Source organism: Anopheles merus, chromosome 3R (assembly GCF_017562075.2).
Source record: "Anopheles merus strain MAF chromosome 3R, AmerM5.1, whole genome shotgun sequence".
Classification (NCBI taxonomy): Eukaryota; Metazoa; Arthropoda; class Insecta; order Diptera; family Culicidae; genus Anopheles; species Anopheles merus.
Window position 1 is genome coordinate 7,521,852 of NC_054084.1, and position 15,892 is coordinate 7,537,743.

Sequence of the window (15,892 nt, forward strand, 5' to 3'; positions counted from 1 at the left end):
TTCTACACGCACAATCAAATGCATGGAATTAAAACTTTTCGCACGTTCGATCGCAAAACGTTCGCAACCAGCGCCACCAGTTTGCCTAGATAGTTAATACAACAAAGTCCGGAAGTCAGCTGACAACGGCAGTACGTGGCAGCGCACACCTTGAGTGACGCACCAAATAGAACGTCCGGAAATCGGGCTCTTACCCGTTCGGCAGTGCGTACAAGCGAGTCGTTTTTCACCAATTTGGCCACCACGTTGAAGAAGCAACTTCTGACAGTGCACACACGCACCGGAACGCACGCACGCCCCCCGTCATTCCGCATGATGCGAATGAGACTTAGCGTACAGACGGGGTTTTTGTTGCTCAGACCACCCGAGGGTCCCGTCCGAAGATACCGAAGATATATGGGAAGCAATCTACCTAAAACGCCCTTCTCTCTCTTTCTCTCTGTCTCTCTTTTTCCACATTATAGACCCCAAAAGGTTAGTGTCTACGCAAAATTTTCCACCACCAGCGCAGATCTGACGGTCCCAGCAATAGCGCAGGAAATTGGGCTGTCATCTCGCACCCAGCCGGCAGGTATGGGCCGGAAGCCTTGCTTGCAAGTAAATTTTATGATCCAAAATACGTACTCCAACTCGCCAAATAATCAATGTCCGCAGCACCAGTGCAGCATTCTTTGCCGCAGCGTAGCCTCCACAAACCTGTCCGAAACGGCGAAACTGACACCAGCAGTAAGTAGGGACTGCTGGTGTGTGAAGAAGTCTCGATCCGTGTGATTTCCGGTGCTCGATGAGGTGTCGGATTTAACTTTGGCAGTAGTGCGTGCACCTTATAGTTGGTGTGCGTGTAATCTCTTTTTTTTTGCAAAATTGGTGCACATACGATAGGCCTTCAAGTGAGACGCATGCATTGCATGACTTTAAATTTCTAAATAAAAATTAGCAACTTTTATGTAATTTGACATCATTTAGTCCTTCGAAACGGATCCAAAACGCTTTCCAAAAATGTGATTTATTGAACTATATTACTGCCAAGCTGTTTAATGCCTTTTTTCTCTCTCCAAATTCTAACGTTTTATCTGCTACCAGAAATGTATCACTGTAATCATGTGTGGGAATGGTTTCTTTACAAATCCTACCATGACATACGACTGGCAGATACGATACATTCCCGCAAACATACAGCGAAAAGGTACAAAGCGTGAACGTATGTCCCCATTTGGAGGGTTAGATGAAAATTTATCGTCAGACATAAATTTAAATTTGCAAAATAGAATGAAATCGTCGTGTTGCATTGGTTTTGCTGGTTGGTATCTACCCTGTTTGCTGGTATCTGATGATGCAATGCACGGTTTTAAATTTGCTTAAATTTGCACAGATGATGAATGGCACAGCTTTGATGGCAGAACATTGTTCTTAAATAGACACCAAAAGATAAATTCAAATTATGCTCCATATTTACGTTTGTGTTTCGTTGATATAAATATTGCCCAGTCCCAAAGGTGTGTTATGACATCGTTTATGTAATTGAATAATGAGTGACAACAAGTATTCAACCAGCTTCTATCTGCTGTACTATCCTCCTTCCTTTCTAATGACATAATTTTACGCCCAACAACCCTAAGTACTGATAATCGATGACAAACAACGGAAAGATGACATACGACCACGCAATACCGTATCCCTACCCCGAAAGAAGGACACTTTCAATTACTCGATACAACAACCAGGCCCCCAACATACCACGAACGAAGGTCGTCTTCCCTAATTGAGCGCTCGTTTGTGCAGCGTACAAAAACAACAAACTAAGCGATCGTTACAAAAGACACCAATTATGTCACTCGACACCCTCGGAATTGCTTGCTATCCACCCACACACACACACCATCGCCCCGTTGGAAAGAAAGGAAAACAGCAATTGTCACCGGAAGTGAAGTATCATCAACTTCACCATCACCGCCAACGCACAAACCCTCGATTCACGGTTCAAGCGGGCTTCCTTCCGCAGCGGTAGGGGAAGATAGCTATCGCGCTACAATGTAGCAGCGGTGTAGTAACACCAAAGGGAAACTCTAGCCACTTTTCCGATAGCCAGAAGAGAAGCGTTGGTTATTGTCCATCATTCGGTAAGGGTGAGTTGAATAGACAGTAGTAGGTGGAATGCACGGGGAGCAATTTTCCGCCTTTCATCGTTCGAACAAAACAGCAGATAAAAAGTTGCTCGGATCCGGGAGCTAAATAAATAAAATGTATACACACCCTCAGCAAGTGGTTAAAGATGTCGATTTTTCCTGCACGGTGGTGGGGAAATCAATTTAACTTTTCACCTGGAATTTACGCTGGATCAGCTTGACAGGGTTTGAAGTGAGAAAATGATGAGTTTCTATATTTAATCAATTCATTTCGTAAAAAAATCGCTTTCACTCGAATTTGTGTTTATAGTAAAGCTTTAGTACGATCAAATTTAAATGGGGGAAAATGTCCGTCGAATAATAACATTTTGTGGAACTATTCGAAAATAAAGGAGAATAAAAAAAACATTAATTTTTCAGACAGTCTATAACAATACAAGTTTAATTTTAAACCCAAACGAGAATTTAAGTTATCAAAATTATCAAACGAGTTATTAAAATTTTGATATTAAGCTGAACATAATTAAACAAATAATTATTACAACCTCACTCCATATCGCACTCGATTAACAAACTCTACCAGCAAATCTAATTCCTTTCACAATCCGGCAAACAAATCCACTCCTTTCCAACCCCAAAAACTCAATAAAAAGGCTCAAGCTGTGCTTCGAACTCCCAAATCCAAAACGGCATCAATGGAATCCGTTTAGAGAATTACTCCTAACACAGCAAATCAAACGATCAAACTCGACACACCGTCCGGGATGAATTATGCCTACCAATAACAATAACCGTCAGAATAAAAGAGCACCAAATCTGTTGTGAACGCAGAAATAGGTCCCTTTTTCGCCCTCCTCGGTAAGAAAATGATGAAAAATATGCTTCTTCATCTTAGGACAAAGATCAGCTTGAGCTGGAGAACACTAAAACCCGACCCACCCCGGAACCTTTACCACCTTCCCACGGTTTGCTTTTCCTGTAGCCTCGTTTAGTTGCTGAAACCGTTGATGCCGAAAATCACGCGCCCAAATTTATGAATAATAATAAACAAATTAATTTGCTCGCAAATGTCTTTGCTCGCTCTCCAACGCCTTCTTCAGATGGTGGGAGTGTTTTGTCCTCTAGAACACACAGCACCAGCGTGTAGAGCTTCTTCACACCCGGACCGGGCGTGCGCCAACCGGCATGGCACAGAAATTAAGACAAATGGTGAAAACTCGAGCCTCACCTAGCACCAACTCCCCTGTGCAAAACAATGAAGAATATTCACTCTATCCTGTTCGCAACCTGGTAGCGAATTCCAGTCACGATCCTTACCCAAAGTCACCCAAACAGACAAACGACATCGTCAGCGCCAAAACTTTGCTTCCTCCAATTCACCATCCGCCATCATCATCACAACCCAACATTCGCATTCGTTCTGAATCGTTCGTTCGCACGCGTGCGGCATCATTCTCGGCGTCCTCGGCTAATTAGTGCGGAAGCGAAGGAAACCTCATCAGGTTCGCTCGGTGTAGCAGCTGATGTAAACTACTTCACACCATCGCTGCGCTGCGATCCTCCGCTGTTTTAGTGAAAGCAAACGGTAAGCGGAACACGTTCAGCTTCAGCCTTTGATAACTTCCAGAATGTCTCGAGCTCAAAAACGTTTATTTCCTTCACTTGTCATATCTTTATGGCCGCTCGGCACTCGCGCGGAAGGCTGAGTCGTTCGAGAATAGGGAAACCATTTCGGCCCCTTCTGCCGCCATCCGGAATAACGGTTAAACGGGGCGCAAAGCCCGGGGGAAAATTATGTGTGTGAAAATCTTTTGATAATTAAAATTGATAATTATTACCCCGGGAGGCGCGGGCTTTTGTTCTTTTGGGACGGGCACGGGAAAATGGAAAAGTTAATTGAATGTGGGAGTCTCGTCTCGTTTTGCCTGCTTGGGCTAAAGTTGGGCAGGTTAAGTTACGAGTCGAGTTTTGTGAGATCGGGATTTGAAAGCAGGAATCCAGAACGAATTGCAAAAATTTCCCAATTCTCTTGCGAATAAAAAAACATACACCAAGGCAAGTAATCGAAGCGTCTATATCATTTCTCCCGAAACAACAGCTGCCGCTTCTTGCTCCTGCTTTCCAGTAATTCCTTATCGTCTTCCCTGCAACGTCCAGAAAAGCAAAAGAAATTAAAACTCACTCCCGGGATCCGAAATTGCGCTTTTACAGTGATGTATTTTTTTCCCCCGGCAGCAGCAAGAAGCCAAAACGTTGCCGGTGTAAGTCCGGCCAAATATCTCTTCCCATTTTCTTTCATTTTCTCATTGTGACGCGATGCGCACTTGCGCCCGACGTTTGCAGATCAATAATTCATCGAGAGTTTTCTCCAATTTTTCGACATTCTTTTCCTTGCGGGGTACGTATGGTTGATTCTCTTCCTGCGGGAAAAGTTTTCAGTTGTAGTAAAAAAGAGTGCACAGGAAAGTTTTTGTGGAGGAAAGTCTCTCTCTCTCTCTCTACTTTGGGAAAGTACATTAGAACAATCGATGAAAGTGTTGGTGAAACATGGGCACCATCTCTCTCTATATTTTTCAATCTGTTTAGTTCCGAATCCCGGCAATGGTTGGATGTTTTATTTATGCATTTAATTAGAAGATTATACCCATAAAAAGTGTGGTGCAACGGGGTGGCAACTTCTACTACTGCTATTATTCTTTTTGTTTTACAAACTCAGTTTGCTACTGCATTTCAGCAGAGGTTTAAACCTTTTCACTGCATTCTGTTGTAGCCCATAACCACTTACGGTCACTACTTTCTCTTGACTAGCCAATTCAGTCAACCATCAAAGCTGTCCAACGATCAAATCTACACACAGCAGGGTCCCATAATAAGCCCCTGCCTTTCATGGAAACGGCTTCAGCGCACAACTATACACAACCTATGCATTTTTGTCAAGAGAATTTCTCACATGAACAATTTTCGGCAAGCCAGCCGTATGTGCGTATGCGGTGACTTCAGCATCTTAGAACGGCAATAGGATGAAAAAGACGCTCAAGTGCGTTCTCTATCCTCTCGAGCGTTTATGTACGGAAAATTGGCCGCTCGAACGTATTTCAATGGCCATGGCTATCGGTGCGAGGACGTACAAAGGAAAGGGGGTATACAATCCTTTCGTTCATCGTGGCTTGAGCTAAAGTGGGCACACTTCTCGAACTAACTGCGCAACAACGGGCCCAATCAATTGAACCAAGTATGCCTAGTTGGCTTTGAAAATGTCCTTTTAGTAAGGAAAATGGAACCCTTTTCCATTCGTGTATCTAGCTAGGGTTGTCCTTCATTCTCATGCCGTCTTGAGGAGATCCAGGAACGACAAGATTCCATTGAAAAATGCGATATTTATATGTGAATTTCTGTATTTCAGGACCATTTTATCATTCATTTCCTGGTCACGGCACCAAACTGAAATATAATTATGGAAAATCCATCCTAAATCATACTCATATCAATTGCACCCTCAATCGATCACCTGCTTCCGTAGAACTCCACGCTAAATATCACTCTAAATACACCTCGATGCACGCAAAAGTACATTCATACCGTTCTCATTACTGGCGCTTCCTACTGTAATGCTTTCCCCCGCAAACCACTTCAACCCTGATGAGCACCATTTTCACGCAATCCGCGCCAGCGCTCCTCCAATCTTTTGCTTAGCACGTCGTACGATAAAACCGCATGCCGCATGCATTACAAGGAACGAACCACTTTGCCACCCAAAAGGCTCTATATCCATTTATCAACGCTCGGGTCGGGTTAGAACAATTTATTTTAATGATTATGATTGCTTTTTTCCTTAGAATTTTAATGAACAAACACAGCGCCAGGACGGGCGCGCTCGAAGGTGATGCACCGCCAGAAAGAAAGCCCGACAGACGACAGACGACCCGTCCTCTTAATGATAATGTGAATGCGCTGATAATAATGATGATGATGGCGATGTTGATTTTAATGATGGTAATGGTGACTAAGAATTGAATACTTAAGCGTGACACGCCAACTGCACTGCTGCACTTACTTAACCCGCTGTGGGGCCAGGGGGGGCCATCCTTTGCACTAACTATCGCACGACGGGCCAGAGCGTGACGATGATAATAAGAATTAAAGGAAGTGATGTACGAGAGGCACAAGGAGCGGAACGCTTCACATTCGGAAGGAAGGAAGGTCCTTGGGCCTTGTGTAGTAATTTTCCGTCATGAAGATAAGATTGAGGTTTTGCTGTGCGGGCCCCCTCCGGCACCACCTAAATGACCTACTGCTAATAATGGCAGACCACTTGGTGCAGGATGATTTCCTCTGTCCTGTTTTCCTGGTTTTCCTCCCGCCCTACCCGATAACGACGAACACACGAACCCGATCCCGCTCAAGAAAAGTCGAAACAATGTTCAACACGGTTGTAAAAAGGTCATAACCGTTGCTCCGCACAAGTATCATTCCGTGTACGGTGCACCCTGATGACTGCACCCCGTGCGTTACGTGCAGGGTGGAAAATATGCATAACGAAGAATGAAGAAAAAAAAATCCAAACAAAAAGCTCACCGCAGGAAGTGTGTGTCGTGTCTTGTCGTGCGCAAACAGCGACGCCCATCAGGCGCACAAATGCATTGCATTCTGACCAGCGCTGGCCGGTGTACTAAATGTTTATTGATTTTTTGTTGTGTGTGTTGTAGTTCTGCACTGTCTTTAAATGCACAAAGTCCAGTCAAAGGAAATTTCCTCCACGGGCGATGTGTAAGCAGCGCGCATGGAAAAATATGATTTCCATAAGTAATTTTTGCTCCAAAGAGGCGGGACCCTTTCGTGCGGGACGCGTTCCACGAACAAGATGCATTCGGTTCGTGTATGCATGATAATGATGATGACATGCAAGCGGCCATTTTTTGTTTACCCTTTTACAGCCTGTGTCCCTCCATCCTTGTTGCACTCTTCCTCAACTACTAACTGGCGCTGCTTTCTTGTGTCGGTTTTCCCGGTCAGTTTTTGTTAGCAAGAATCGATTTCTGAGTAGTAACAGCTTGTATAATAATTGTTCAACTCTAATATTACTATTTTCCTTTATGACTTTGTCAGCAAATGGTTAAATCTATGCTTCAATGTCACAAGCAGTGAGCTGAATTGTAATTACCTAGTAATTAAGGTAGTAAATTTCATATTTGCAGTCCAATACTTTCTACTAATGCACAACTTTCGCCAAACTGTTGACATAAATTGTTATGAATCCAACTGGCAAAAGCTTCCACTCCTTCATGCATTGCAAAACTGGGAGGAAAAAAACAAACAGCAGGAAAACAATTAGAAGTCCAAATTTCCTTCCTCAAACCGGTAATCACAGTTTTGAACACATTTTTTTAACCGCCATGGAAAGAAGAAAAACAAATCTGCAAATGTAAAACAGCAACTGTACGGTAAATGGAACAGTATTGGAATGTGCTGGGTCATGTTTGCCTCTGCTACCAAAAAGTGTTCGCAACACTTTTCGATTCGAATGAGTTATTTTTGAAAATAGAATCATTACCCTGTTAAATACACAACATTCATCGCGAGCGGTTAAACTATCTATATCACTGCAGCTGCATTACACACTTCTGTTTGGGCGTAAGTTACCTCAACCAAACGATCCGCTTCGCGTTGGAATCATTTCCATCCGCCAAAACACGTGTCTCACTGTTGCAATACCCACCACTCCTTCGCACGCTCGTGATCACAGCAGTGCCCTCTGCGAAGGGCACATTGCGGTTTTACGATCGAAACCTAGTTCGAAGCGCTAAAAATAAGCACCACCCAAACTGACACGATCATCAGCTAGCTAGATGATGAGGTAGTGCTGTACTTTCACTGCAATGGTCAAACGCCTCCATCTGTGTGATCTTTCGTCTTGCTACAAAAACGGTAACCAACATGTTCCACGTCCATACCTCTTGTACATTGAACCGATTCCCACGTCTCCAACGCAATGCCATAAATTCATAAAAGATGACAATTTCCACAAAGGGGGAGAATTTTAACGCAGGCGAAATTTATTACCAATTCACTCGCCAACCGATCGCTCACGCAACCGCTGGTGATGATGATGCTCCCCGTTCCACTGATTTACGCTTCCAATTTTGACAGCTACGCCAACTGTCAACCTGACACTGTTGGGACCCACCAAAAATAAAACGAGGAGACCCCCTCCTTTCAACCAAATGCGCCAAAATTCGCTCTCAGTTACCACACGCACCCCGAACGATCCCCGAAGGACGCCTTAGTACCCTGTGTAGCCTCGCACCCTTCGCGCACATAAACTCGCTACATTTCAATATCGTGTAATCAAAGTCATAAATAAAGTTTTTATCTGCACCCGGTCATCTCTCCGGCCCCGCTCCGTGCGCCCTCTACGCCCGTGCGCCAATTAATGCTTGCGCTCCTGACAAGGAGGGCGGCAACAAGGATTTTCCAAAACCGCACCGGATCTTGCCTTTCCCCCTTGCAGCGCGTTTGTGTGTGTGTATGCTTTGCGTGTTTCAAGAAGAAGCAAATCCGTGCGCCATGCGGACACGAACTCCCGCTACCCCGGGGCAAGATTGATGTGTCCAGAAGAAACCGGGGAGGGAAAGGAAAAGGAGCCAGCAAAAGACAGTGGGAAACGGAAAGGATTTCTAATGTACGCAGAAGCCATAAATGAAATGGGTGGCAGTAAAAAGACACACACACACACATTCGCCGGCCTATGTCTTCGTGTTGTGCACGGCCACTAAATGAAGGAGGTCACAAAGGAGGGCCCTCCCGTTCGGTTTCGTGTCCGGTGTGACAGTTGACAGGACAATTCCAGGCGCTGCGGGCAGCCCGGACCCGAAGAGATCAGGCGGGCCCATCATCATAAAACCAACCCCCGGTCATGCACTTGCCTGGGCTCCACTCCCCTCTACACCCAAGCAATCGGGGCTAGCCAGAAATCCCTGTCTCCACGCTTTACGAACGCGATCGTTTATTGTAATCATAAATTTTATGACACAACAGTGAAAGAGAGAGGGAGAGAGAGAGCACAAGCCGTACGATGAAACCACTTCCCGGCAGTACTTCACGTTTATGATAGGTGGTGGTGGTGGTCGCGCCTGAATGTCTGCTAGGGTCGCAGGACGAACCGAAAACTCCTAACGGCAAATGATAAATTAAAACAATTGGTTCCTATTGGTTGTCCTTTTCGAAAAACGGATCCATGAAGGAAAGCAGGGAAGGAAGAGAGCCCCAGACAAGGTCCTAGTACTGTTTACCATAAAAAAGCGCTTAACACGGGGAGGACAAACCCGGGAGCCGTGCAACGACTGTCCACTTCGTGTCCACCCTCCTGCGGTGGAGAAGGTCGAGCCCGGAGCCATCAAAAACCTGACATCCGGCTCTTTTTTTTTCCTTTCCTTCCTTGTTTCGTGCCTTTATTATCTCTCATCGCTCACAGGGGACACCCCGGACAAGGACAGCACCCCCTCGGTAGTTCCCTGTAGGGCCTAACATTTTTATTTCCACCTACCCACCCCCAATGGGGGCAAGATGTGCATGTGACGTTATACACGCCGCAGTTTATTAATGACGCTCGATGTCTTTCCCTCGGCGTTCCGTGGTAGTTGCGGGGAGGGTGACGCTAAGACGCTGAGAGTGAACGAGATACGATAAGGAGGTAGAAACTGAACCAATCCCTGTGCACCGTACCACACGGGGACAGCGCCGGGCCATGTCGGCAATAACAGTAACTTCTAGTGGACGGATCGTGCGGTAACACGATTGGAATGGGCCTAAATGGGGCCATAAAAATTCCCGCTACTGTCCAGCTCGTCCATTCCAAGACCAACAGTGTCTTTCCTGTGTGTGTCTGTGTGTCTACGTGTCTGTGTGTGTGTCCAGGAGTTACTGTTCGGTCTGGGCAGCGCGGATTTGGAAGCACCTCAGACACGACGAATTCAGGACAGCGCATAGACACGCCCGAGGACCGCGCCGGTATTAACGAGTGGCGCCGCATGGGTTTTCTTTTTATTTCTTGGGTTGTGGCGCGTCCGGCATCCCAACGTCCATTAGGTCGTTGTGAGCTAAGCAACGGTTCGATAACGATGCAGGGTAATAATTATTGCCGCGGGGTTTTTCGGGCCAGTGCCAGCAAGTGTGCAGTTCGGAGTCGCTGGAGACGTTAGGTATGCACCGCACTGTTCGCTCTTACACTACATCACTGTCACAAGATTTAGTAAAACCGGCGGTCTTTTGGGCGGTGGTGCTCTATTCATCTGTTCAACCATTTTCTTTTGAGGGAAATTGGAAGGGAAATGCTACTATTGCTGCTTACTTTAGCACCTCATTGATCCCAAGATTTATTGACGCTTTTGTGGTCACTTAAACTGGAGACTTGGCGACTACTTAGAAGGTAGAAGCAAGCATTGGGACCTTCACCATGGAACCCTTGGGGTCAGTACCTGTTTTGAAAAATATGACATAAACCCATAACTTCGTGACGATCCACACACGATACAGCGGACCCTCACAGCAACGTCACCGCCGGAAGTTCGGTACCTTGTGCGTCTCCCTTCGTCCCACTGTATTTCCGGTCAGGACCCATTCCGCTCCACTCGCAACGTCCAAAGAAACTCTCTCTCCCTCTGTCGTCTTCAAAAGGTTCCAGCGGTGCGCGTGTGAGTAGCTCTATGATATGATTGCATGTCATGTCCTTCAAGGACCCCATTCCCATCCCTCCGTAGGAATATTAACTTATTTCACTTGTCAATTGTTATCTCGATACGAGATCTTACTACCACCACCACAACCACCGCAACATGCTCGCACAACGAAACCCCCTGTGCCGATGTTCCATTAGCGCAGCGCAGTGATTGCGTCTTTCTTTTCAAGGGGGAGGGGGTGGGAGGGGGTAGGTGGGGAGAGTAGTTCAGTCTTATCATATCCCTCCTGCAAGACGTTTCATAAAATCTGGACATGAAACCCTATGAAGGCTATGAAGAGAGAAAATGTAGTGGAGAAACAGTTGTCAGGACACTGGCGACTCCAGGGTTAAACGATTTCGCTGCTATGCGAATCGTCGTCCCTTTTCTTGTTTTCTGTGTCACATCCATTACCATCATTCGGTCGTCTGTGTCGCCGTTGCCGACGTTGCCGTCGTCTGGGTCTAGGTGGCTTGGCGTAGTTGATGTGCTGGGAGGTAGAAACTAAAACACTGAAGTACCGGAGGTGATTGGTCGCTTTTCGTGCACCGCGGGGACTGTCATTTGGGACACAGAGACGTTCGCAGGTTTCGGCAGGAGGGTCGGTAGGTAGGTTTAGTGATATGACAATGTGGACCACCGCTAGCGCTGCGGTTGCCCATTTGGCACATGCGGACATGCGACAGGACACTTCTAATCGACTGTCCGCATCCGGTGTTCGTGTGCCGTTTTGCCTCTTTTGTTCTAGTTCCCCACCTTTGAAGACAGTGACCGTTGGCGTCATTGCCGAACAGTATAATGATATTGATCGGCAGGCAGCAGGCACACGGAAAGAAAATGGGAAAGAAAAGAAATTGTTCTTTTTTTTGTCGGTAAGGAAGACTTAAGGTAATGTTGGGGATACGGCAAAGACTACCGTCTTTGTGCCGTGTGTAAATGACTTGTACTGGTTTTAGACTTTGATCTTACAATTCTTGGGTTTTTACGTCTCTTATCGTTTGGCGCGAAACTTTCAATATTAATAGCGTAAACACCAGTTGCAGCACATTATTCATCAAGCGAGTAATATTCTACTTTCCCAACAAAAAAACCAACAAACGATACAACTGCTATGCACAGCACACATCTCCATCACTAATGCAATTATCAGCAATTGCGATAAGAAGCAACTGAGCAACGGACGTGTACGGTTTAAGCCGCGCGGCTTCATGATGAAGCGGCTCGCGCTGCGTAACGCTAAGAGACCGATCAGCTCCCAACACTTACCTTGAGCGAATCGTCGTGCGACAGACTTGGACCGCATCCTGATATGACGCTTCTATGCTTGGTGAGGTTTTGTTTCACAGGGTTTTTTTTATGGCTCCCAGTAAATTGAGAGTCATCACGAGATATTCAACACTGGAGCAGCACAACTAGAACGTATATTTACAGAAGATCACTTAAAAATCCACAGAAGCACACACAGAGCTTACAAGAGTACTGGAACAATTCACACGCACCGATTGACAGCTGCCCACACAACCATCAAAAACATCTCTGCAAAATTCACAGATTGCTAGGATGCCAAAGAGACTAGGAGCATCGGAATTTTGCTCTTTCGCCCAAGGTAAATAGAGACGGCTCGACACACGTGTTCCCGGTTTAGAAGCAGCAGCTCGTTTGAAGTTGTCTTTGGTTTTACACGCCCGAGGTGGTCATCTCCCCGAGTAATAGTGTACTGTGTACTCAGTTTTTTTTTAGAAACATACACCAGACAGAACACCTTGCATTGTGAGTACCACCATCACTTCAAACGCACACCACACCAACAGTTCTAGACATCCGAGCGCCTACATTCGAAAACAAACTCCAAAAATACAAACATACACTCACGGAGATGCACTTCCACTGACTAAATGGGGAGTTTTCCGACCGTCAGTATGTGTTTTCCGCTTTCCACCCATACACACACACACACACATATGCACAGATTCAACCTCCTGTCCACTGAGATGGATCGTTCACTACTGTCCGCGCTCGAGGGCTCTCCTCTACACAAAAATCTTCCTTTGCCGTTGTTTTGGGTTTTGGTCACCCCACGGACTCGCTCACTCCACCCTTTCCCCAAACCACCCACGCGGGCTCAGGACGGACGACGTTAACACTTGTGCTGGGCGATAGTTTTCGAGGCCGCGGACGACACTCTCGGGCGCTCTGTCGGGCGCTGTGTAAACCCGTTACTGCTGGGTGGCGAGTATTCGCGACGACTGATCGCCAGACTCGAATTATCCGGCCCATGGAGCGGGCCCCCTGTTTGTTGTTTCTTTTTTGCTGCTGCTGCTGCTGCTCCGCGGCTAGGTCCGGGGCTAGTGTTCATGTCGCGGTAGTTGAGCCGCCGCCGCCCGATGAGCGTGTGCTGCGATAGAGCGTTTGTGTGTTAGTGTGGGAATGGAAGTAAACGGATTAAGAACAGGCGAGATGAGGGAAGAGAGAAGAGAAAAAACAACCGCCCCACGCCCCAAGTGGATGTGACTCAAAATGTGTTTGATTTTTCAACCGTCGCCCGACCAAAACCCGTGAGGACACACTTCGGCCAGACCTCCCAGGGAGAGGGTCTTCACACACTCGAACTTACTCGATTTTCCTATCAACCCACACCGTGGCGTTTTCGCTTTTACACTCGCTTCGGAAAACTTCGGAAAATTGTTGGCCTTTTTTTTTAGTTTCCTTTTTTTCTCGCGATGCCCTGGTGGTGGGAAAACTATTCCGTGGCTTGCGCGCGGTGCGCTCTCTTGCTCACTCTCTCCACGAGGCGAGGCGTTCACTATTTCTATTTCTCACTCTCACCGGGGGATGGTTTCTCTTGGGTTCATTCAATTCCACCTAATTAAGGGTGGCCCTTTTTGTGCTGTTCATTTGTGTTTTTTTTTGTAAGGGAGCTTCTTGGGTCGGAATGGAAGACATGTTGGAATGTCGTTGGAGGAGAAAGGAGATAAAGGAGATGTCTGAAAGTATGATAGTTTGTGTTGCCTGGAATTACTTTTTTATTTTACTTGTGTTATTTGCTTCGCTTTATAAATTAAATAATTTAAATTCACTCTTCATTATGATTTTTGACATGCATGCTCTTATTATAAAATTGTTCAATAAATTAAATATTATTGCAACAGTTTACTAAATTGTTAACTACTTTTTAAATCATCTTAATTAAGCTATAACTCATAAAGACAAGCAAACACTCATTTAAGCGAAGCAGGTCCAAAGGCAGAAATCGTCAACCGAACGAGACCTCCAGACACTCAAACAAAGGGCTTCCCTTTCGCGACGCGTCAAATGTGCAAAGAAAACTATTTTTTACGTCCCAACCCCATATGTGTGTGTGTGTGTGGACGTGTGGTGCGTTTTTCCCCCTCATTCCATACGGTGGCCCAGTATCGCACATGTGGTGTGTGAGCGGGTTAACACGAGCGAAGCGGAACCGAATCGACTCGACACCGACCGAAGGCCTTGGCCGCCGACGGTGGCTTTTGTTGTTGCAGAAAACAAAACACACATAAACCATGAATGCACCATCCCCACCCCCAAACGCAACTACTGCACATACACACACATACACACACTTTTGCACTCTTTCCACTTTTAGTCTGGAGCTATTTTTGGAAGCTCTCAGCTGAGAATGGGAGTTTTCTTTACGATAATTTTGCTTGATGAAGACATTTGGAGGAGATATTAGAGATTTAAAATAATGAAAAAGATGCTTAAATAGACAAAAAGTACTTTAAATTTAATTTTGATTAAATATTTCATTGCATTTGCTGAGATTTCCCTCCAGCTCAACCTTCAATGGAGACGCATGGTACCTTTCATGTTAAACTACTAAAATCTTCATTATTCATCAGTACAGCTATCTCACCGCTATTTCCAATCCCCTCGTAAACAAACTAAATTTATCCTTCTTCGTCCCATATCATACCATTCTTGGCCTTTTTGGCTACATTTCTCAGCGCACACAAACGTCTTGATTTCGCTCCAACCGCTGCACCAGCTTTGCGTCACACAATGCTTACAATTGTTCCCGGTTAATGGATGACATTCCCGGCATGCCAATCCATGCCATGCGAACCGACAGGATAACGAATCATGTCGTGACGGGACTTCACCTTTTCAAGCACAAAACCGTCCCCTTGCCACCGTATCGACGTAAATCCGGCCATCGCTTTAATGATTGCTCGACTTTTTATTTGTTTTTGTTACCTTTGTGGGGGAGGGAAAACGCTATGCCACGATGCTGCCGCTGCAAACAAATACGAATTGAAGGAATTTGGTCGGTGATTCAATTCACCGAAAAACCACTTAATTTGATCTTCAATCCATCCTTCAAAAGATGAAGTGAAACAGAAAGGGGGGGGGGGAAACGAATGAAAGCATAACTAAGCCAAACTCAAACCTTTAAAAATGGCCCCACAAACCCACGTGAAAGCATTCACGAACAGCAACGGCTACACGAACGCATAACGAAGAAAGTCCTGGTAATGTTTTTTTCTCTTTTTTCTCTTCCGCTTCTTCTTCTTAAGCTCGTGTCCGCATGCCGTCCCCATAAAGCGTAATGAAAAGTTGCCCCTTAAATAGCTGACGACCGTTTGCGAGTCGTGAAAATCAAGATTTCACCCACCCGTTCCGTGCCCGTGGCTTTGAGCTGACCGTTGCAAATGAGCTTTTTCATACACACATATAAGCTTTTTTTTTCTTCTTCTTTCGGAAGCTCCACCATTGTTCCAAAGGCGTTGTTTGTCACAAAATTTAGATTCCCGTTTGCGTTTTGTGTATCGGCGCATTCGGTTGGTAAGGAACGGGGGCGCCCTGTGCGCTGTGTCTAGAAACACTTTCTATTTTTCACCTTTCCAAATGAGCGGAAAGCGGCGGGGGGATTCTGGGGGCTCCGAAAGGCTCCTCCTGCTTCAACATAATTTGACATTTATGGCCAGCGGATTTGGTATTTGACCATTTCACTTGGGCTGAAGCCAAAGGGAGATAGCCTGCCATCCTGCTTAGAAGCTTTCGTGTGTGTGTGTG

The 15,892-nt window shown here is 45.8% G+C and overlaps 1 protein-coding gene across 5 annotated transcripts in view; it reads right to left on the minus strand.

Annotated features, from left to right (window-relative positions):
• The window catches only part of LOC121596446 (transcription factor hamlet-like), a 93,855-nt gene extending 80,629 nt beyond the window's left edge, over positions 1 to 13,226 (minus strand). For 2 of the 5 annotated variants that reach the window (XM_041921419.1, XM_041921420.1), the window contains exon 1: positions 12,107 to 13,224. In XM_041921419.1, coding sequence (XP_041777353.1) covers positions 12,107 to 12,143 — 37 coding nt within the window. In that variant the 5' untranslated portion in view covers positions 12,144 to 13,224. Of the gene's footprint in view, positions 1 to 12,106 lie in introns of all 5 variants that reach the window. The other 3 variants (XM_041921415.1, XM_041921416.1, XM_041921414.1) reach the window with 3 other exon arrangements.
• Between the last annotated feature and the right edge of the window lie 2,666 nt (positions 13,227 to 15,892).